The sequence below is a fragment of the Bufo gargarizans genome, chromosome 9 (genome assembly GCF_014858855.1).
Source record: "Bufo gargarizans isolate SCDJY-AF-19 chromosome 9, ASM1485885v1, whole genome shotgun sequence".
NCBI lineage: Eukaryota > Metazoa > Chordata > Amphibia > Anura > Bufonidae > Bufo > Bufo gargarizans.
The window spans coordinates 60,051,797-60,076,039 of NC_058088.1; the positions used below are offsets into that span (position 1 = coordinate 60,051,797).

General features: G+C 43.8%; 1 protein-coding gene across 5 annotated transcripts in view; it reads right to left on the reverse strand.

The window, feature by feature from the left end:
- Positions 1–24,243, reverse strand: part of BCORL1 (BCL6 corepressor like 1) — a 139,552-nt gene that overhangs the window by 16,340 nt on the left and 98,969 nt on the right. For 4 of the 5 annotated variants that reach the window (XM_044306325.1, XM_044306324.1, XM_044306327.1 and 1 more), the window contains 6 exons: positions 17,722–17,802; positions 15,933–16,328; positions 12,656–12,837; positions 11,385–11,606; positions 2,688–2,854; positions 637–782 (listed from right to left, as the gene is read on the reverse strand). In XM_044306325.1, coding sequence (XP_044162260.1) covers positions 637–782; positions 2,688–2,854; positions 11,385–11,606; positions 12,656–12,837; positions 15,933–16,328; positions 17,722–17,802 — 1,194 coding nt within the window. The remainder of the gene's footprint in view (positions 1–636; positions 783–2,687; positions 2,855–11,384; positions 11,607–12,655; positions 12,838–15,932; positions 16,329–17,721; positions 17,803–24,243) is intronic. The other variant, XM_044306328.1, reaches the window with a different exon arrangement.

Here is a 24,243-nt window from a genome sequence, read left to right on the forward strand (position 1 = left end):
CTGCAATTGTTGTGGCGAGCGGGTAAACAGAGCAGAGAAGGCAGCGCTGATATGAGAGCTGCGTTCTCTTCAAACAGCTGATTGTGGGGATGCCGGGGTCGGACCCCTGTCGATCAGATATTGATACTTATCTGGAGGATAGGTCATCAATAGTAAAAAGCAAACAACCCCTTTAACTAAGGGCTGTATTAGACCTGCAAATAATCAACCAGATCATCGCTAATAAGTGTTCATCGGAAAGCTCGTTATCGATGATCTGCCTGTGTAAAAAAGCCGCTGATTATCCGGTGAATGAGCAAATGCTTGCTCACCGGGCAATTGCATTTTTTTTTTATATATGCCAAAAACATTGTTTGCCAGCGGCAGATCCTGCTGTCTAATCACAGTCTGCTGCAGGCATAGGATTTTGTAAGGGGACAAGCGATGGCATTAGCAATCACTCCTCCCCTTACTGTGAAGGAGAGCACTACATGTAACAGCAGCGTTCTCCATCACTGACAAACATGCATTTGTCGGGAAGCAAATGTAATTCCCAACAATTGAAATGCTGATCTGCAGGTCTAATACAGCCCTAAGTTGCAAAACCTTACACTGCACATATAAAGGACACAGTGGCCCATGGACACAAACCCTTACCGCTCAGAAACGTCTTCATGGCTTCGCTGCTGGCCAGTTTCATGGGCGTCTGCCCAGAGTATGTGGCCAGCGTTGGGTCTGCACCGTAGGACAGCAAGAGCCATACTGTTTCTAAGTTGTCATTGACCACTGCATCATGGATGGGCCTGTCAAAAAGTTTAAAATGCATTAGCACAAAAACAATTTTTGCGAATTAAAAAGAAAAAAACAAAAACATATAAATCTTGACATGTTCTAGGCCAGGGTGGATGATTTCATTATCCTGCAGGGCGCCAGTAAATTGACACTGACAAATAGAGGCTACGTCAGTAGATGGGATGAAAGTATCCGTCATCAATCCTCATTAATTATGTAGATCCAATTAAGCTAGACCATTCTATGAGCGCTATGATATGTGAAGCAGAAAACCCGGCCTACATGCCCCCCAACCCCCGGATCTCCCTATGCCCTCCAGAGGGCAATAAATTATCAGATCCTACTTGCTATGTCACATCCTGTATAATCTCTATGGAAACAAGGAGGTTGCCTGGGCAGATAGCCATGCCGGAGCGCTTCCTGGGAGGCCCCTGGTCACACTGGGAATAGTAGACTGCTTAGGCTTGACTCTAATGCAGAAGTGACTGAGCTTTACCATTCACATTGTAAGACGGTCTTCATTTTACATTTACAAGATCATACAAAGCAAGATGGGCAAAACATTCAGACTAGACATTTAACTCCATTGTGACACCCGCCATACGTTTGGCACTTAAAACCAAGTACATCTACAGCACAGGGATGGTGCGGGTTAACGAGCTGTGTTCCAATAGCCACGTGTCAGCTGTATATTACAGTTAATGCTCTGCTGCAGCGGCCGGGATACAAGATAACGTCAATCCAATTAGATTAACCCCATAAGGGCCCTTTACTCTGGCCGACAATTGAACAGTTTATCGCCAACGAGAGTTACTAGAAATGCTCGTTAGCGATGATCTTGCGGTGTAAATGCACTGCCGATTACCCAATGAATAAGTGAAACGATCGTTTCCCGGTGGCAGATCGCGCTGTCTAAAGACGAGCTTCTGCTGGGAAACAACAAAACAGTATGGGGAAGAGCGATGACATGAACGATCACTCCTCCCCATACTCTGGAGGAGATCGACGAATGGAAATGCAGCGGTCTCCTCCACCAGCAATCAGCAGATTGTCGGGAAGGAACGCTTCCTTCCCAACAATCTGCTAGATCGTTGTACCATGTAAAGGGACCTTTAGGTTTATTTAAGAAGTTAGACAGAGAGATGGGACTTGCAGGGTGCTGGTGGGTTTCCATGACAGTCGGGTGATAAAGAATGCCCCCAGGTCAGCCATCTTTGCATCTCTACTAGGGTATTTATCCAGCACAGTGAACACCATATGGCCCCATTTACACATGAATTTGGTTAAGAGATTCTTTATAGCGAAAGCTGTCGGGGGGATGCTACAAGCTTTAGTTTTTATTGGTGCCATTTGGGGGCACATATAACTTTTGGATCACTTTTTTATTTATTTTTTCAACTTGGGAGAAGATGTATTTTTCTAATCTTCATGTTTTTCTGTCTGGGAATTTTGAACTTCAGGACACTTTTTTTTTTTGCTAGTACATTTTTTCAATTGGTGCGCCTTTTTTGTGTAAAAAAATGCAGCATCTTGGATTTTTTATGTGCACATGACATGAAAAAATGCAGCTCCATTAAAAAAAAACAAAAAAAAAACAGCTCCATTAACAAAAAAAAATGAAAAAAGCTTCGAGCTTCAGAAGGCGCCACAAAGCAATTATTATTATTATTTTTTTTAAAGCAGCTTTATTGTGCAAATGTAGTAAAAGATTACAAGTATATCAATCTGGTGTCGACGTAATTGTAACGAACCAGAGAATAAAAATGATGTAATTTATACCATATAGTGAACACTGTAAACACACACGAAAGTTTTGCAATCCATTATATTGAACCCAAAAAGGTGCCATTAAAAGTACAACTTCTCCCACAAAAGAACAAGGAGGAGACAGATTTACGGCCAGAGCTGTAGCTCACCTGGTCCCATCCTGTGCACTGCAGTTCACATTTGCTCCGTTCTCCAGGAGGATCTGTAAGATGGATGTCCATCCACGGGAGCAAGCTTCATGTAGGGCTGTGTACCCAGCGTTATCCCTGTGGTTGATGTCACCTTGATCTCGCTGTAGGCAGTACAATACAACATCCTGGGGACAAAGAATTAGATTTGTGAGACTCTCAGGCAGAAAGGACTGACCGGTCATGGTGCCTGCGCGACAGCGACTAATCAGATCACTTCTCTCATTTACACCTTCTCTGAAAAAAAAAAATAAAATGCAATTTCTATATAGTTTTTATATAGGGGGCTGGTAGGAAAGCCTTACCTGCAGTAATACAGGGTGAATACAGGAGATCTGCTGCAGACATTTCTGTGACTGTCCTACTCATATGAAGGGGGTTTGCAGAAATCTACCCGTTTGATGCTGAAACAACCCCATTTAGGAATTGATTTTTAGTCACAGAAATATCCCAAACAAATCTGAAAAGGAAAAACTTAAAATGGAGGCATGGACGAGCCTCTCCAGCATCGCGGGTGACGCTAGGGAGGCTTGTCCCCGCCTGCCAATGGCTGCTCCCCCCCCCCCGACACCGGAAGTTTTCATCTGTGTACAGGGAGAAGCAGCGGCGGCGGTGCGGGGACCAGGAGTGGGGTATGTATATTACCTGCGAGGGGCCCGGCACATGGGGGGGCTGGCCATTGTCTAATATTAACTGGACATGTGCTGGTAACAGGCATTATTAACCCACTGAAGTTTATGTCCGATGGTTTAATAAGCCTTCTTTTGATTTACTTGCAAGTTCGCTCACCTGCTTCCCAGTGCTGCTCTACCAAAATGGACGCTGATGGAGGGCCCTGTACATCAGCAGATGCCATTCACTTGGGAAAAAACTTCCCAAGTAGTGGTTTCCTTGTCCGTCTCCAGCGTAAGTGAATAGAGGCCGCTGATAGATAGGACCCTCTGACAGTGTCCATTTCTAGTGTGCAGCACCTGCAAGTATATCAGAGATCATCACAGACGGTTGTGTCACTTCAGCAAGTGCCATTTATTACGTAGAGAAAGTTATTCCGAGGCACTTACTAATGTATTGTTATTATCCATATTGCTTCCTGATTCAATTTTCCATCACATTATACACTGCTCGTTTCCATGGTTACGACCACCCTGACATCGATAAGCAGTGGCCGTGCTTGCACACTATAGGAAAAAGCGGCAGCCTCTCTGGTGGTCGGGACTGTGGAAGCTCACATAGGCTGGTGATTTTTCCTATAGTGGGCAAGCACGGCCACCTCTGATAGATTGCAGGGTGGTCGTAACCATGGAAACGAGCAGTGTATAATGTGATGGAAAAATTAATCTGGACAGAAAAGGAAGCAATATTGATAATAACAAAACATTAGTAAGTGCCTTGTATTAACTTTCGCTACATAATAAATGCTATTTGCTGAAGTGAGTAGCAATCTGCTCGGCACTCAAACTGAACCACGCTGCAGCGGAAAGGAGCTCACTCCACGTTTAATTCAAAGACGTTCATGAAAGCTGTATAGTCGAAACGAGTCAAATAAATAGAGACTTGGATATACGCAACACGGCTGCTGGAATCTTCTTTGGATTTGCTGAAGTGAGACAACCCCTTTAATAATACATACTACTAGCTGCCTGCATGGACTGTTCCCAGCACGTGTGCAGCTAGTAATCGTGGCAGACTACATAATGAACAAATATTCTAATATATGTTGTGTTTCAACTCCTTTAAAAGGGGTTCTCTGTTATATTTTCTTTATAAAGGCTCTGCATGGTGTAAAATAATAAATCAAGTCATACTCGCCGGTCCATCAGCAATCTTGTTTCGACACTTCACGTTCCCTTCTGGGTGCCGCTTCCTGGTCCTTCTCGATATGCAGGTTATGACTGCTCAACTAATCGTGGCTGAGCTAGGTCAGCGCTGGGGTCAATTACTGGCTGAGCAGGCATTTCCAGTGTGTTGAGAGGGACCAAGAACTAGTGACCAGTAGGGATCTCTGAAGCTCTGAAACTGGAACAGAGAGAAAGATCAGTAGGGCGAGTTTTACTTAACACCATGCGGAACATCTATCAAATGTTAAATAGACGGACAACCCCGTTAAATGATTTCTGGTTCCCGTTAGTAAGTGGGAACATTCAGAGGCAGTAAAACTGTTCCTGTTCATGAGATGAGACTCAGAGCTAAAACAATCCTCTATGAGCTAAAGAGCCTGGGCTCCTGCTACAATGGAGTGCAGAGAAAACCAATCAGTCTGGTGTTCAGGCAGAGGATTGACTCCATACAACTGCAGCAAAATCTCAGATATTGTAAGAAATTATGTTTTTAGCCTCTAGATCAGGGATCAGCAACCTTCGGCACTCCAGCTGTTGTGAAACTACAACTCCCAGCATGCTCCTTTCAATTCTGTAGGAGTTCAGACAACAGCCAAGCAAGTGTGCATGATGGGAGATGTAGTTTCACAACACCTGGAGTGCCGGAGGTTGCTGATCACTGCTCTAGATGAACAAAGGACTATTTCCATTCAGTGATAGTAAGCAGAGATGTTAGAGGTGCTGAGGGACTGAAACCTAAGGTAGATTAGAAAGTTGCCAAACTTTTTATTATACAAGGATTATGATTAATTAACCTTTTGTAGGCCGCGAGCCACTTTCTAATAAGACAAAAGGTGTTGAGCTGCAATGAAAAGTGAAAGTAAAGTATCCTATTAAATATGTGGCCCGTTACCTGCCCTAGATATGGCTTTGACCCTCGCACAAAGAGGGTCATTTATAGAAATACATCCATATTAGGCGCATTTCTGGCACAGATTGCAGCGCAAAGGTTATTTTCGCCGCAATCCGTGACGTTTCCACGCTCACGCCAGGTCTAAAAGATCCGGCCCGTCTAATTCATCTTTTTCTACGCCGGTTTTAGGCAGAGAAAATGGTCTAAACTTAAGCCAGCAAGGAAGCTTGTCTTACATTTAGACTGGCGCTGGATACGCTGAAGTCTAAAACGCCAGTCTTAATAAATGACCCCCAAAGTTCTTGTAATGCTATGACATACCTAGTGCCACTAGTCCACAAAACCTTCTTGAGTGGCCAAAAACTACATCCCTCAAACTAAAGCTTGGGGATCACTGACTGACATAAAACCAGAACATTTTTAAGCAGTTAAGTATCCCATGAAAAGTATTAGTATGCACATTCAGGCATTCCACATGAGTATTATTACTAAATACATGCAATAAAAATACAGTTTTTTTTTTTTATATGTACATAACATTCTACTCTCTGGTAGCAGTGATGGCCAGTTTGCAGTGTTCACCCGCGAACACATGCGGGCTGCCATCTTAAAATCACAAGTCCAGCGATGCACAGGTAAGTCTATACCTGTGCCTGCGCCGCGAGCCGGTCTGAAACAAATGCGGTGACCGGGAGCAGGCAGTTCCGAGAACAGCTCGATGAAGGCCCCCAGCAGCTGTTCTCGGAATTGCCTGCTCCCGGTGTCGGCATTTGTTTCAGACCGGCTTGCGGCGCAGGCACAGGTAAGGACTTACCTGTGCATCGCTGGACTTGTGATTTAAGATGGCAGCCCGCATGTGTTCGCGGGCGAACTGGCCATCACTGTCTGGTAGCTCTCCCTGCTGTTTCTCCTGGTCCACCGTCACATGCACTCAGTGGTAGACTGACAGTGGCTTCCCTGCTCTTCTTCCACTCAGAACCAGTGCGGTGAAGCGGTCAGGACACCATTCATTCATCCCTACTTCTAAATTCATAGATATTTTACAGCTATATCTCTCTCTCCTGCGCACGTTGCGGGATACATGCAGTATTTCCGCCCAGATTTCCTTGCAGAAAAAAAAACGCACCAGAAAACTGTATGAGATTACACAAATCTCACGTACAGGTTGCAGATTTCTTCTGCGCGGACATTGACGTGTGCATTTCTAAATCTGCAGAAGGTCAATTATATTTGCGGTTTTAGCTGCAGATTTCATCCTTTTCCAATCTGTGTCAAAAATCTAATCCGCACCAAAAACTACTGTTAGAAATATATGGTGTAGAAGCGCACATAAATCTGCATGGAAATTTTGTGCGAATGTCACATGCTTTCACTGGAGCTCGTGTGCAGGTGGCCCGAGACTGTTTTCTCTTCCATCTAAATTGCACTGGAATATAAAATATAGTTTATACCAGTAAGTGCTTTCACTAAGCCACACCCTTTCCCCACTAAGTCACGCCCCCTCATAAAATGAATTATCTTTTTTGCCCTATTTGCTTCATAAAATTTTATGTCTCATTTTGCACAAGTAATGCTCGAAATTTTGTCACATTTTACTCTGTAGGACAATGAATCAGGATTTCCTGGAGTGTTGCTTCCCATTCTTTAAGAAACATCATTCATTTCGAAGAACAGGTCTCCCGACATCTCGGTGCCTTTTTTAGACGGTAATCCAGCAAATCTCTTGTGATACATGACCCCCAGCACATTGTCAATGGGACTGATGCTAAATTTACCACATCATCCTTCACTCCAACGGAAGCTTGTCTCCAAAATCCAGGACTCTTCTATTTGTCTCTATTATTAATAATTTAATAGCAGCAGAAATTTATCACCATCGTTTTTAGTGGAAAATAATTACAGGGTACAATGAAGCTCTGGTCAGAAAGCACCTAAAAATGTTTTTCCTATTTCTATACGTAAAGTACAATCGCTGTATAATGAAAAGTCACGCTCATGGCCAATAAACTTTGGGGGACATAAAGGCTGGCAGTCCCAGACGGTGCGGCAGAGTGCGAGGAGCCGGATTTATTATGAAGCAGATGCCTCTTAATAAATTAGATGCATCTCTGGAAGTTCATGCGCCAGAAACTGAAGTCTATAACTATAACTCGCTATAAGTTATAGTAAATGAGGCCGTCCCGCTGAGCCCCGTCTTCTTTTCTCACTACTTTAGAAAACTGGCGAGAAGCTTAAAAAGTTGCAAATGATGGCGCACATATGGAGTGAGCTATAATTTGCTACTTTTTTTTACACTGTCATTGTGGCTTAAAAACAATAGTAAATGTCCCTCTTTGTGTTTCAATAGTTCACCTTTTTAAGATCACTGCTTGCTGTCATGGACTATCCCCAGTTACACCCAGAAGCTGAAACTACATTAGGGGCCGTTCATACTTCGGAATTATAGCGTGGAAAGCCAAGCTGAAATTTTGCCAAAAACCAGCCACGGCCCTATCCTTTCTGCCTCTCATTTCAAAAGGTAGGCAGCACTGAGGATCATGGAGCGGCGGCTTAAGGCCTCTTTCACACTACAGTTTTTTGCGTTCCGTATACGGTCCGTTTTTTGCGTTCCGTATACGGTCCGTATACGGAACCATTCATTTCAATGGTTCCGCAAAAAAACGGAATGTGTTCCGTATGCATTCCGTTTCCGTATTTCCGTTTTTCCGTTGAAAAGATAGAACATGTCCTATATTTGGCCGAGAATCACAGTCCGTGGCTCCATTCAAGTCAATGGGGCCGCAAAAAAAACGGAACACATACGGAAATGCATCCGTATGTCTTCCGTATCCGTTCCGTTTTTTGCGGAACCATCAATTGAAAATGTTATGCCCAGCCCAATTTTTAATATGAAATTACTGTATACTGTATTTGCCATACGGAAAAACGGAACGGAACAACGGAACGGAAACGGAACCACAACGGAAGCAAAAAACGGAACAACGGATCCGTGAAAAACGGAACGCAAAACACTGAATGCAACATACTGTAGTGTGAAAGAGGCCTAAAGCAGCGGCGGCAGAAATGTCTCACCCCGGTGCAGAGGTGGATATAAGCCACCGCTCCCCGATCTTTAGCGCTGCCTCCTGTTGAGATGTATGGCAGGTAGAAAGGACGAAACGGCCGGCAGGTTTTGTGGGGAATATCAGAGTAAAATGATACTGTAAAATCCATCATGTCCCCTAATACTCATCACTGCTGAGCGTTTGCTACAATTGTATCCAGTGCTAAATAAGGGCATGTTCACATCTGCAGTGAAGGCTCCATTTAGGGCCTCCGTCACAGAGTTTGTAAAAAAAAGAAGAGAGACAAGTCCTGCATGCAGGGATTTTTTCTTTGTTTAAAAAAATATATAAAGCTCTTTTGAACAGATCCAGCAAAACGTATGCCAACTGATGGCATTTTAAGACTGATTAGGATCCTGATACATCTTACAAATGCAGTGCAAGAACGGATCCGTCTGTCCGTTTGTCATACGGACAAACGGATCTGTTACGATTTTCTTTCACATTTTTTTCGGTCTGCGCATGTGCGGATCCGGCATTACGGTATTTTGAATTAATACAATCCCATGGAAAAAAAATAATAATCGGATACGGAATTCAGGCAAGTCTTTGGTTTATTTGGCCGGAGATAAAACCGTAGCATGCTGCAGTTTTATCTTTTGCCTGATCAGTCAAAAAGACTGAACTGAAGACATCCTGATCCGATTGCTCTCCATTCAGAATGCATGGGGATAAAACTGATCAGTTATTTTCCGGTATTGAGCCCCTAGGACGGAACTCTATGCCGAAAAAAGAAAAACTCAAGTGTGAAAGTACGCTAACTCCAGTTTTATGATGTAAACGAAGCCGGAAATTAAGGCAGCTCAGAGTTGCTGCACATTTCTCTTTAGGGGCACGGACTTCTGGAAGATGCACCTAAGTTATGAAGAGGCCTGCACATCGTCATGGATTAGGTGCATCCTCCGGCAGCACATAAAGGGCCAGTCTTGATAAATCTCCCCCATTATGTCAGCCAGGCATGCAAGTAAACAGCATCTTTACCTGTAAACCCAAGCAGACATTAACAATGAATTTGAAAACGTTAATGACTTGTGGTAAAACTACATGCTGGAGCGGTTTTTTTTTGGCCATGTGGCTGCACCCGGCCCACTTTGTGTGTCTCTACCCTAAACCACAAAAGACCCCACTAAACCCAGGTTTCAATATTAATGAAAGGTTCAATAGCCAGAGGCAATCGAATACCTGTTTTTGGCCAGTTAATAAAACTTAACATTTATTTTTACTTTTAAAACAATACTACTCAATTCAGACAATGATTAAAAATTGGAACAGACCCTGTGCTTATACAGAATAATTATTAAGTATCTCTAACTATCAGTATATTGCTGTAAGTTTACTGTTATTTAGCCAGGGAGATGTCACTGGGATATTAATTTCATATCCTTATATTCTCCTATACTGTGGCAATATCAGTTATAAGTTTATCATCACAGAAGCAACTACCTCTGTAGCTCATTGGTATCTCGTTTGCCCAGTAAAATAATGGGTAAATATATTTGATTAGCGATTGTGCAGCACTAATAGACATACACCATCGTTCTTCCCTATATGTTAGTATTTTGACGCTGAGTGCCCAGTTGCAATCACGATGATTCCCTAATTACAGCATCTCTGACATAGGCCTCATGCACAAGACAGTTGTTTTTCTCTGCCTCCGTTCCGTTTTTTTTTTGCGGATAGGATGGGGATCCATTCATTTCAATGGGTCAGCAAAACAATGCTGATAGTTCATCCGTTTGTGCTCCGCGTCCGTTGTCTGTGTTTCCCTTCAGCAAAAAAATAGTGTATGTCCTACTTTTTTCACATTTGCGGACAAGGATAGGCATTTATTACAAGGGATCTGTGAGAAAAAACGGATCCTCAAAAAAAATAAAAAATGACGCAACAAACAACTGTCGTGTGCATGAGACCATAAACACATGGACACGGTGCCTGCAGTAACCCCCAGTCATTGTGCTAGATTTACACAGGGCCATGTTCTTATTTAAAACACATTGAACACGTCTGAATTGAGTAGTATTGTTTTAAAAGTAAAAAACGTTACGTTTTATTAAATGGCCAAAAACAGGTATGAGATAGCCTCTGGCTTTTGAGCCTTCCATCTCTACCCTAAAAATAATGGCTTTCCACTAAATTAAATGAGCATTACCACTACACAAATAAATCAATTAGCTTCCGGGAAAGCTGGCGACTACCTCTATAACACAACTACATCATTAACTGCTACCACAGAGATTTCCACACATCTTCGTGGCCTTCACATCTGCTCATGAGATGATTCAGCTTCCTCCTCGGACACTCAGTAATCTGAGAAAGCTGAATGTTTATCACTGTGTGTGATCATCCTCATATTGCTGGTCCTTCACAAAAAGAAAAGGGAATAGACTAAAAGATGTCTGTTAACATTGCAATTATTTCCATTTCAGTGAAAAATTCCCTTTGATTAGTTTTAGGCAAATTTATTTGCCGTATTTGTGGGAGGGGAGGCTGGTGAACGGCGCTATTTAGGGCCCTCCTCGGGCCCTAGGAGACGTCAGCACACCGGCTTTTCACCCACACCATCTTATGGTTATTTCATATTTAGGTGACCCCCTTTAGGTTGCCCTACTACTACAGCAGTTATGGCATAACTCAACTGCTAGGCAGAGCGAGGGTGAGGTAGGTCAGGTACGTTTCTGATAGCCGATCCGACCACAAAATAATTCCACTTTTAGGGTGTGTTCCCATCTGCAACCATTGCAGACTCCATCATATTTGACAGAAACAATAGCATGCAGCAATATTTATACCACCATAACAATGGACACCTCATAGTTCATCTCACCTTATATCCCAGCCGCGCTGCCCTTTGTAGTAGGGTCTCTCCAGCATTTTTATTCACAATCAGTCTCCTGGCTTCTGGAGGCATGTTCTGACTGTTGGGAGTATTCCACAAGCCGAAGCTACTGCTACGACGAGACCGGGAGGGGGTTCTTGGCTCACAACTCTTCCGTGGAGATTTGGTAGGGGTGCTTTTGGGAGACAGACTGCTCCGTCGACCCCTTCCCTATAGTAAAAGAACAGAAGATTACATGTGGGGTCATGTAAAATACACTATTAGGGTGCTGCCACACAGTTTTAGTTATGCCATATTTTTTTCAGCTTGCAGCGTTTTTTTGTCCGGTCACAAAACGGAATGCTGCCGGATGCATCCTGAACGGGTCTCTTTCCATTCAGAATGCATGAGGACTATACGGAAACCTTTAGGTATTGAGATCCTCTGACAAGTGTGAAAGCAGCCTAAAAAACTCCAGGAAAAAGCCAAACTGTAGAATGCCTCAAAAATGAAACCAAAAAAAACCTATGTGTGACAACAGGCTTAGGGTTCATGCACACTGCCATAGCAGTTTTTGTGATCCGCAAAACACGGATTTCGGCCATGTGCATTCTGCATTTTGTGGGAACGGAACGTCCTTTCATCTATAGAACTGTCCTATCCTTGTATATATTAAACAGACAAAAATAGGACATGTTCTATTTTTCTGCAGGTGCTGTGGAACGGACATACGGATGCGGGCAATACACGGTGTGATGTCCGCATCTTTTGCAGCGCTATTGAAGTGAATGGATGCAGACAAAAGACACAGTCGTGTGCATGAGCACTGATTTCACACAGTCTTTTTTTGGTGTTCTCTGCATTGATTTGTTTGCGTTTTTTATGAGTCCAGATGTTTCTTCAAAATCTATAATGAATTATGAAATTCACTTTAAAGCGATTTTTTTGCAGCTTTTTTTTTCCATTGTGTTTGACTGATTTTGCATGTTCTGGGAATGGCTTTTTTTTACCCTTAGGGCCCTTTTCACACGGGTGAGAATTCCATGCAGGTGCAATGCGTGACGTGAACGTTTTAATCTTTTTATTTTCTTTATTTCAAATTTTATTCATTTTAATTATTTTATGTATTTTTACTTTTTATGAGAAAAAGTGAATTAACCCCTTCCTGCCACAGTCAGGGCTGAAAGGGGTTAATTCACAGCCTGCAGAGGCCTTTGGTGCGGTTTATTCCAACTTGTGCACAGTCTGTTTTGCACATGGGAAACCATCTAATCACCTACCTTGACCGTCTCATTTGTGTTTCCTCCTAGATGTTTGGTCTTGCACTTGCGTTTTCCAGGGGGTTTCTCAAGAATCTGTAAGGAGGACGAGTCCTCAAGGCTGTTTCTGACATCGCTTTGTCGCTTGTTACTCCTCAGAATCTCGCTGGCTCTATCTGGTGATATTTTACGCTTTCGGAAATCTAAAGTGAGCAGTCAGAATACAGAGATGAGAGCAAAACTGAAGAAGATGGCCATTAATAAAAATAAATAAAATGGAGGATTCTGTTATGTCCTAAGAAAGTTTCCTTGAAATGTTAAATGATTTTTGTCGCTGGCTGTCGACCAGTTTTCATCACTCTTTGCCATAGACACTAGCATAGCATCGCCCCCAGCTACAATATGTAATTAGGGCAACGCATCGATCTTTGAAATGTAATAACTCGGGAATATAGCATCAAGCCAAAACAATAGACTTATCACTGTAACCAGCAAGAACTAATATTGCACCTTCTTCCTTAATACAGGGGATACAGTCACTTATATAAAAAAAATATAATAATAATAATAATAATAATAACAACAGTACAATGACAAGATATATAGCAAAAACTACCACTGAAGCCGGCCACAGACAGAAGATACTTTACAGTCTCAACTATGCTTTTTAACACGCAGGCCTGCTTAGCCAAACGTCTGTTAGGGTCTGTTCACATTTTACTTTACGTTGGATTAAAGTGCACGAGAAGGCTGGGCAATATGGCCTACAATAAAAATCTTGATCTTGGTTTTCCGGGACTTAGCTATTGATAGGTAATTAATATCAGATCGACGGGGGTCTGACAGTCAGCACCCTCAATGATCAGCTGTCTTGGAGAACTGCTGGCATCAGAAACCATGCAGTGGATTGAAGGCTCCATCCGCCCTGCAGTTTTCTGGGCTCGTGTACTGCAGCACCCTGGCACAGACTCTACACAATGGATGGAACCTTATCATTCAGGCTTCATCAACTATATAGGTTCTAGTGCCAGTGGCTTTCTGTAACAGCTGATCAGTGGGGATCCCAGATGGCAGATCCCCAATGATCTATCCTGAGCATAGGCCATCAATATCTAAGTCCGAGAAAACCATTTAAAGGGGTTGTCCGGGTTCAGAGCTGAACCCGGACATACCCTTATTTTCACCCCGGCAGCCCTCCTGAGCCTGGCATCGGAGCATCTCATGCTCCGATGCGCTCCCGTGCCCTGCGCTAGATCGCGCAGGGCACAGGCTCTTGTGTTTACAATAACACACTGCCGGGCGGTAACTTCCGCCCAGCAGTGTGTTCGGTGACGTCACCGGCTCTGAGGGGCGGGCTTTAGCTCTGCCCTAGCCGTTTTACTGGCTAGGGCAGAGCCAAATCCCGCCCATCAGTGCCGGTGACGTCACCGGGGTTCCTGTCAGCCCCATAGAGAGCCCCGGTACGTCACCGGAACTCAGAAAAATGCCTTTGCCCTGCGCGATTTAGCGCAGGGCAAAGGAGAGCATCGGAGCATGAACTGCTCCGATGCTCATGTCAGGGGGGCTGCCGGGGTGAGAATGGAGGTATGTCCAGGTTCAGCTCTGAACCTGGACAACCCCTTTAAATAGGAAACTACATGCACAGTTATATATACAGATTATCAAAAGTGTCTCTTCGGTACTGTGTCACCCTAAGGCTGTGATGGCTAACCTCCAGCACTCCAGCTGTGGTAAAACTACAACTCAGAAGATGCACACTTCTCCTGGCTGTTCTCAGAACTCCGTAGAAATGAATGGAGCATGCTGGGAGTTGTAGTTTTACCACAGCTGGAGTGCCTGAGGTTAGCCACCACTGCCCTAAGGCAACATCAGACTGCAGTGTCTCACTACATCACACTTGATGATCTTGATTGTGATCATGTTTTGTAACCCACAAGTTGGGCATGGAGACACACAGGTTCTGTACGGTATCTGGTGAAACATTCGCCCACAGATATTGCAGCTGGGCCTGTAGAATCTGCGCACTCGTAGGTTGCCAAATCTGGCACCGCAGCTGGTCCTATAAATGCTTGTGATCGGGCAGACCAAGGAAGCGTTGTACGGTGTGGGTAAGCTGTAGTACCGGGGTCAAAGGTGTGGCAAATATTGTGACACTATGGTAGTTGTGCAATGTAGTAAAGAGGTGTATTAACAACAGTGAGTGTGCTTTTTCCACATCCACTGTATATTTTCTGGCGCCAAATGAGCCGAGGGTAGGTCATCAATATCTACGGGCTGTATTAGACTAGCCAATGAGCATTACTGCTCGTCAGTGAAGGAGACTGCTGCAATCACATGCAGTGATCTCCTCCACAGTATGGGGAGGAGCACTCGCTAATGCCACCGCTCGCCCCCATACAGAATCATTGTTTGACAGCAGCAGAGCGTGATTCGATGGAAATGATCTGCTGACTGTAAATTTTTTATTTTCTTTTAGCCTGCATAAAAGATCAGATTGCCCGATTAACAAGCTATTGTTCGTTCATCAGGTAATCGGCAGCACTATTACACAGCAGATCATCGATAACTAGCGCTCCTACGAATGCTTGTTAGCGATGATCAGGCAGACCCTCGGCCAGTGTAACACCGGCCTACGTCCCAGAAAGTCCTTTTAACAAACAACTAACAGACACCACTTATTTCATTACTAAGCCACATAGACCAGTGGATCAGCAGTGTGGCAGCTCCAATGTCTGACAGCTCCGGTGGTTCTTCATTGTTGGCTGTGACATTAGCACTAAAGGGGCAAGCCTAAGATCGATGTCATGATTCTGAACAGAAATGATAAATTAATCGAAATACCTTAATTCATCTCCCAGTTCTAATCTATAATCACCACCCATGACCCAGCATATACCAAAGACGTGCAGATATGCATTGGTATTCCTTTTAACCTTTTTGCACTCAAAATCCACCGGATTACCTTTATAGAAGGCTCACATGGTCTCCGATGGTGTTCTTACTTGCTTCCTGCACTTCAGAATGCAGTAAAGATGTGTATTTTGTGCTCCTGTCCCCGCATATGCTAAGTAGCTGTCTAAAGTTAAGGAGGCTGGCAAGTTCTCCCTGGAAGTCAAGCTAACCCCATCCAAACCCTGACCCTTCTCCTGTGACTGATTACGCAGCACAGGGAATGTCATCTCCTTGCCCCCCTAAGGTCTGGTGCTGGTGATATCTATAACCCACCCTAACTGGAGAGTGGAGAGTTACTAGATCTATGTGTATGGACAATTCAAGGGTTAGCTCTACAATGACCCACCTGTCCTGGGCCTTCTCCTACAATAGTACTGAGATACTTCCTCTTCCTCTTTTTCCGTTAGATATTCCCCATTTTGGTATTTACGATTCTTCTGTCTCCGCCTCTTTCTCCGTCGTAATGTACCGTCCTCTTCAACATTGTCGTCCTGCTCTAAGATGGACGCTTTCCCAGTGTCTAGACCTCTGCTTGACAGTTCCCAGGGGTCTTGTATTATTGGGCTGATTAGTTCGGGTTCTGGTTCCTCTTTGATAGCTGTGAATCGGCTGCGTGGCCGGCCTGGTTTGCAGTTCTTCCTCAGCTTCCTTCTCTTGCAAGGGAAGCTAGTCTCATCTACCTCTTCCTCGTTTTGGAGCGTGTTTACGATGGTGGATCCAACATGTGAAAATCCATAATTTCCTGCAGTTAAACAGATGTAAACAGGTTACTAGGGCTCTGCAATTCGTTCCTATAAATCAGGGAAAATGCAAGGGGAAATTTATAATTCCTTTTACGCCTCTTTTTGGCATAGAAAATTTTCTAGTCACAATCTCCATTTTACGCCAACCTTGTCAACTCTACAAAACGGGGGCATGGCGAGGGCGGAACCATCAGCCCGGATAATTAATCATTTTTAACGTCACAAACGAGTTTCCGAAGATTTAATTCCAGAGCACAGCCTGCTGGAGGACCCATGTTATTTATAACGAGGCCTGCTCCTTGTCATAAACGACATGCCTCCTCCGGCAGTACCTATCAAGACTGCCGTAGAATGTAACTTCTCCTTCCTGCTGGATCCACTCCTTGGCTCAAAAGACTGCCACAAAAACTTGAAACCACCATGAGGCTGAAAACACACAGATATTAGGACGCTTTTCAGCACTTTCAGTTTTATTGGCGTTTTATTTTTGTTGTATAAACGTCAGCTCCAGGTGTTAGTTGAAAGGTTATGGGAAATATAACAGACAAGTTTATTTATTTAATTTATTTTTTTGGGGCGGTTAAAACACCAGACCTAAATCATGTGTGTAGGGGCATTTAAAGAGGTTTATTGAAAGTAAAAAAAAAAAAGCGCACAGTACTCACCTCACATCCCCTACTGCTCCTTCAGCACCATTATCAATCCGTGGCCTCAGTAGTCACACGCCGCACTTCCTAGTGTCACTGCAGAGGCCAGTGATATGTCACGGTCACGTCATCGCTTGCGGAAAGTAACCAATGACAGGTTGGGGACCATTAGCGCATTAGCGCTGGAGCGGAGAAGAGGTGTGTATTGTGTGTGTTTTTATTACATTTTGTGATATATATTTATACAGTGCCATTAATGGCAGCCACGTGGGACTACTCCTAAGCAATGAAATCTGTAGCAGCAACCTGTTATTTATCAGGGATCTTTTATTAATTTTTTTAGATTTTAGGGAGGTGGTGAGGATCAGAAAGTGGATGAAATATTTATGCTCCCATGATTCCCTGTTGTGACTGGTCATTTATAAAGGGATTTGAAAACCAAGCAACAGAGAAACGTGCCAGCGTTATCCTGAAAACCGTAAGATCAGTTTGGACAGAAGCTCCTGCTGGGCCGCTAGGAAAATTTAAATATTCAGTGTGCGGTGGAAGAAAACGCGAGGCTATCCTTTCACGTACAACAAAATGTTGAGCACCAACGTGCTGCGCGATTACACCGCAGATTGTTCGCAAACAAGATTCCATCCCTGCTGGATGCATTATCCATTAACGCCCAGAACACTGGAACACCCAATAGCAAAAGTGGCTGTGCCCATCCCCCACTGCTGCATTTAAAATCCCCCTTTACCTGTCTGACTGCGGGTTCGGCTCTTTAAGACGACTGGGATGAAGTCTTTGAAGCTGTTTTTGGATTTTCTCTCTGGCGTGGCTGTCGGGAAGGGAGAGCACAATGAGAGAAGTAAAGCAAGAAAGGCACAAAGCTTTGTATAAAAGGCAGCAGAGAGGGAGAGGCAAGCACGCCAATACAGCCAGGCCCCAAAAGAACGGCTATTGTTCTTTGCAGTTAAAGGGGAATTCCATTGCTAGTCGCCTTCTGACACGTCACGGGATAACACTGGTGAAGAGATGGGAGCCAATCCCAAATTCCTGTGTGCAGAATTTCCCATATTCTGGTATAAAAGATAGTATCGCTGGAGGTCCAGTCATTGGGGCCCCCGTCGTTGACTGTCAGGTCATTGACTACTGACAGCAGGACCTTTAAAAGAGTAGATGGGTGAGGGTCTTAGCTCTCTAAGCAACATCTTCTGATGTTGGAAAATTGAAAATTGTGTGTATATGTGCATATTTATTAACCTCGTCATTGCTGTTATTTTAGTGTTTCCCCAGTCTTCCAGCAGCCATATTGCTCGCACTGGTCTCATAAGGCAGGAAGCCTCATTCCTTCAGACGTGGCCGCAGCTCTGCGGGAAAAAGGAAACCCCTTTGGTGGGAACCGAGACAGATGGCTGTACTGTAATAGCCATAGATTATCTACAGGAGGCGCCCAGAGATTTCCATCACGGGGAAGACTATAAAAGTATAAAACTACCCACTGCACAGTAACACTCCATGTTACTACTCCTACTCCGACACACTGCAGCAGTACATAAGGCTAGTTTCACACTAGCGTTCAGAGCGCCGGCCAGGAACAGCCTGTCGAAGCTCTCCACTGCCTGAATGTCCGCCAGCCCCGTGAACTATAATGGGGAGCGGCAGAAATCCGGAAATATGCCGAGAATTGGCCGGACAAAAAAACGCTGCAGTGTGAAACTAGGCTAAGCTGGCTCATCAGAAAGCTCAGCATATGTAAGGCTTCATTCACACAGCAGTTTCAGAATCATTGCAATCTATGCGGATATTCACATGACCTTTTTTGTAACGGACTATGAATAATGGATGTCCAAAAATAGGATTTTTTATTTTTGCCTGTTTGACGGCCATACAGCTGTATAGGCAGATGCTCAGCACAGGCACACGTGGGGACACTTGCTCCACACTGGAGGCAGCAGGACCTGACATTCCCAGCACGATCATGTGACAAGGGCAAGCGTTCATGGGCATGCCTGTGGTCGACGGCACTACGGGGGGGGGGGGGAATTAAATATACAGGTGCCATTTATATACTGGGGTACTATGATGGCCATTATTTATACTTGGGGGCACTAAGAGATCCATTATTTTTGTCACTGTCATGTAAATGTTTTATACTTTTTGTTGCCTTCCTCAAAGAATTATACAGGATGACTGAGGCCTGCAGATGTCACCCGATACATTCAGGGACTGTTGCTGAGCAATGTCCCCATCAAAATAAAGCAGCTATCTTATCAGAAGAGAAAACAGTGTTATCCTATTTTACTTGAAATCGCAAACCGTGCACTGCACAAAACAGCGGCAAACACGTTTTTTTTTTTTTTTTGCATGTTCAGCTACTTTCAGATGAAATAATTCCTTAAAGGGGGTGTATAGTTTTAACAACTCTGAATGAGGCTTTTAGAGCATTGTAAGCATTGGGATAACTGACTCACAAAATCGTTCCAATTGCACATTAACCATAAAATGTCTTAAAGGGCTTATCCTCCAGATAGGCCATCAATAGGTTATCGGCACGGGTCCAACACCCTGCAAGTGAATGGAAGCAGCTCTGTCCACTACACGATGGATGAAGAGGCCGAAGATACTGCAGAACAGCTGATCAGATATTGATGGAGTGTCCAAATTATAGGGAATCAATATAAAAGTACTGGACAACCCCTTTAAGCATTGTAATGCAAACTGGACTGGAAGTATGCTCCCTTGCAACTACAGTGGATATAAAAAGTCTACACACCCCTGTTAAAATGTCAGGTTTCTGTGATGTCAAAAAATGAGACAAAGATAAATCATTTCAGAACTTTTTTCCACCTTTAATGTGACCTATCAACTGTACAACTCAATTGAAAAACAAACTGAAATCTTTTAGGTGGCGGGAAGAAAACAAAAAAAAAATTTAAATCGATAAATAATGTGGTTGCATAAGTGTGCACACCCTCTTATAACTGCGGCTGTAGCTGTGTTCAGAATTAAGCAATCACATTCAAAATCCTGTTACATAGGAGTCAGCATATACCGGCCATCATTTAAAGTGCCTCTGACTAACCCCAAATAAAGTTCAGCTGCTCTAGTTGGTCTTTCCTGAAATTTTCTTAGTCGCATCCCACAGCAGAAGCCATGGTCCACAGAGAGCGTCCAAAGCATCAGAGGGATCTCATTGTTCGAAGGTACCAGTCAGGAGAAGGGTACAAAAGAATTTCCAAGGCATTAGATCTACCATGGAACACAGTGAAGACAGTCATCATCAAGTGGAGAAAATATGGCACAACAGTGACATTACCAAGAACTGGATGTCCCTCCAAAATTGATGAAAAGATTAGAAGAAAACTTGTCTGGGAGGCGACGAAGAGGCCTACAGCAACATTACAGGAGCTGCAGGAATATCTGGCCAGTCCTGGCTGTGTGGTACATGTGACAACAATCTCCCGTGTTCTTCATATGTCTGGGCTATGGGGTAGAGTGGCAAGACGAAAGCCTTTTCTTACGAAGAAAAACATCCAAGCCAGGCTACATTTTGCAAAAACACATCTGAAGTCTCCCAAAAGCATGTGGAAAAAGGTGTTATGGTCTGATGAAACCAAGGTTGAACTTTTTGGCCATAATTCCAAAAGATATGTTTGGCGCAAAAACAACACTGCACATCACCAAAAGAACACCATCCCCACAGTGAAGCATGGTGGTGGCAGCATCAGGCCAAGGGGCTGTTTTTCTTCAGCTGGAACTGGGGCCTTAGTTAAGCTAGAGGGAATTATGAACAGTTCCAAATACCAGTCAATATTGGCACAAAACCTTCAGGCTTCTGCTAGAAAGCTGAACATGAAGAGGAACTTCACCTTCCAGCATGACAACGACCCAAAGCATACATCCAAATCAACAAAGGAATGGCTTCACCAGAAGAAGATTAAAGTTTTGGAATGGCCCAGCCAGAGCCCAGACCTGAATCCGATTGAAAATCTATGTGGTCATCTGAAGAGGGCTGTGCCCAGGAGATGCCCTCGCAATCGGACAGATTTGGAGTGTTTTTGCAGAGTGGGCAAATCTTGTCAAGTCAAAATGTGCCATGCTGATAGACTCATACCCAAAAAGACTGAAAGCTGTAATAAAATCAAAAGGTGCTTCAACAAAGTATTAGTTTAAGGGTGTGCACACTTATGCAACTGTATTATTTTATTTTTATATTTTTTCTTCCATCTACCTAAAAGATTTCAGTTTGTTTTTCAATTGAGTGGTACAGTTTATAGGTCACATTAAAGGTGGAAAAAGTTCTGAAATTATAACAGGGGTGTGTAGTTTTTTTTTTATAGCCACTGTACATCTCCCAGCATGCTCATCCAATGTGAGTGAAGGAGACTGAAAACTGCCATATCACACGGTGAAGCTGTGACTGCAGGTTAGATTGTATTAATAAACCTGGAGGTGAAGAGTCTGCGTCTGTAATAGGAAGTTTGGATGGGGACACAGGAAGTGCCGGTAACCGTCAGCCACTGACTACTGCGTGTTGTGCAATATCCTCCTGCGAGCTAATACTGCGCACAGACGCAACCTCCTATCAACTAGGCACAGACTAGCCTTTCACAAAGGAGGTCGTGGGCTGAAGAATGTAATATTAGAAATTCAAGCACTAAATATGTTTTTTGGCTTTTTATTTCTCATCCCAACGGATGAGTTTACAAGCCTTTGGAATCACTTGGAGATCGTAGGGGGTCCCCAGCTGAGGAAATCTTTCAATGGGCTGTTAGCAGAGGAGCTGATCTTGCTCTGACTGACCCGTCCCTGTAACACATGGTCTGCCATTTATCTGAATGGTCAGCATGCAGTACTACATTTCTCCTGCAGAAAAGATGTGTGGCTAGGCATTACATGCCCCCCGGGGGTCTTAGATAAGCAGCTCATCAGGACGGCTGTTAAGTCCTGATGAGATAATCGTTTTGTTTTTATTTGCAGTAAATATATGGGAACAGATATTACTAAGTATATATAGCTTCAATATTTAAAAACATGCATGAAAAAAAATATATATATATATTTTTAATATACAGTACTGGTGCAGTTTCTCTATGCCAACAAGAAAATCAATAGTTTCTCATTCGCGTCCGTCTGTTAGTTCCAACCCCTTGAGGCACCACAAGGTGGCGCTGAGAGCAGCTTTCACTCTTAGCTGGGATGCCTATGTGTAAGGCTGTGCTCACAAAATCTTTCTTAATTTTAAGCTACTACAACCTGACATAAGAGATCTGGTTATATTTACAGTACACCCTTGGATGTAGGAAGCTCTCAGAACAGTAATAAACTTACAGAATTCAATGCATTTTTGCAGCCCACAGAAATTACAACAAATCCATTCCTGACAGAATACGTGTAACGACAATGTGAACGGATAATATTCGATGCAGCAGAATCTGTATATCCTTAAGGTGCAGTATAAAAAGTAATTCCATGTGATTTGGTCCTGAAGGGGGTGCTTCTCCTTAACCCCTTCCCGCCACAGCCAGTTATAGTTTTTTTCCCCTCCTCGCCTAAGGCCCCATTCACACGACCATATTTTTGATTCGCATCCGATCCACATTTTTTATGGATAGGATGCGGACCCGTCCTTATGGCCGTTTTGCAGCCCTGCAAAAAAGATAGAACTTGTCCTAATCTTGTCTGTTTTGCAGACAAGAATAGGCAGTGTTACAATGGATCTGGAAAAAAACAAAAAACTATGCAACATGGACGTCTGTATTTTTTGCGGATTGAGTTGTGTGTATGCCCCCTAACTTTTTCATTTTTCCATCAAGACAGAGGGCTGTGGAAATTCCGCCACTGTTGTAAGTTTACAGCATACACTGTGCAGCAAAGGAGACATTGACTTTATTCGGCAGATCAGTACAATTACATCCAAAACAGATTGATATACTTCTTCTGCTTAATTACTTTAAAAAAATGTTAAAAACAAATAAATAATAAATAAAGATTTTGTGTTGCCATATTCTGACACTGATCACTTTATTGATCCTTTGGCAAAGCTGTGTGAGGGCTGATTTTCATTTATTTTTTTTGCAGGGTGAGCCACAGTCTTTGTTGGTACCACTTTGGCGTTCATACGATTTTTCATCCCTTGCTGTTGTTTTGACTTTTACAAAGTAACGGGGGGGGGGGGGGGGGGGAGATTTTTAAACATGAAATTTTTTTTTGTATCGCTAGATGACATTACCACTTGATCACTTGTGAAATAATCTTTTCAGCAAGTTTGAACATTATTAAGGCTACTTTCACACTTGCGTTCAGAGCGGATCCGTCTGGTGTCTGCACAGACGGATCCGCTCCTTTAATGCAGACGATGGGATCCATTCAGAACGGATCCGTCTGCATTATAGTTTAGAAAAAAGTGTGAAAGTTGCTCAGACGGATCCGTCCAGACTTTACATTGAAAGTCAATGGGGGATGGATCCGTTTTAAAAATTGAGCCATATTGTGTCAACTTCAAACGGATCCGTCCCCATTGACTTACATTGTAAGTCTGGACGGATCCGTTTGCCTCCGCACGGCCAGGCGGACAGTGTCCGCCTGCTGAGCGGAGCGGAGGACAAACGGTGCCAGACTGATGCATTCTGAGCGAATCCGCATCCACTCAGAATGCATTGGGGCCGTACGGAGCCGTTCGGGGCCGCTTGTGAGAGCCTTCAAACGGAACTCGCAAGCGGAGCCCCGAACGCTAGTGTGAAAGTAGCCTTAAAGGGACCTGATTAGTGTTAAAGGGGTTATACCATCTTAGACAATGGGGGCATATTGCTAGGATATGACCCCATTGTCTGATACCTCTGGGACCCACACCTACAAGGAGAACGGAGCCGGGGAGAGGACCCAGGGTTTCCCGGGGTCCGTCCACCACCGGCCACTGCTACCATTTATTTCGATAGGGCCGAAGGAAATAGCCGAGCCAGTGCTCGGCTATTTTTCGCGGCTCCATAGAAATGAATGGAGGGCGGCTGCGCATGCGCAGTGCGCCCTCCTCAAGTTTCTCCGCTCCGTTCCCCTTATCCAAGAGATATGCCCCTATTGTCTAAGATGGGATAACGCCTTTAAGTGAACTTGTGTTTTAAGTTTGGCATCCAAAGTTCGGGTTATCTGAGAATCCTGTTATGGATTCTGCTACCACGGACCATAATGGAATTCAGAATCCACAACCCGAACTTTGGACGCCAAAAACTTAAAACACAAGTTCGCTCAACACTAAACCTGAGCACTAAAAGCTCAA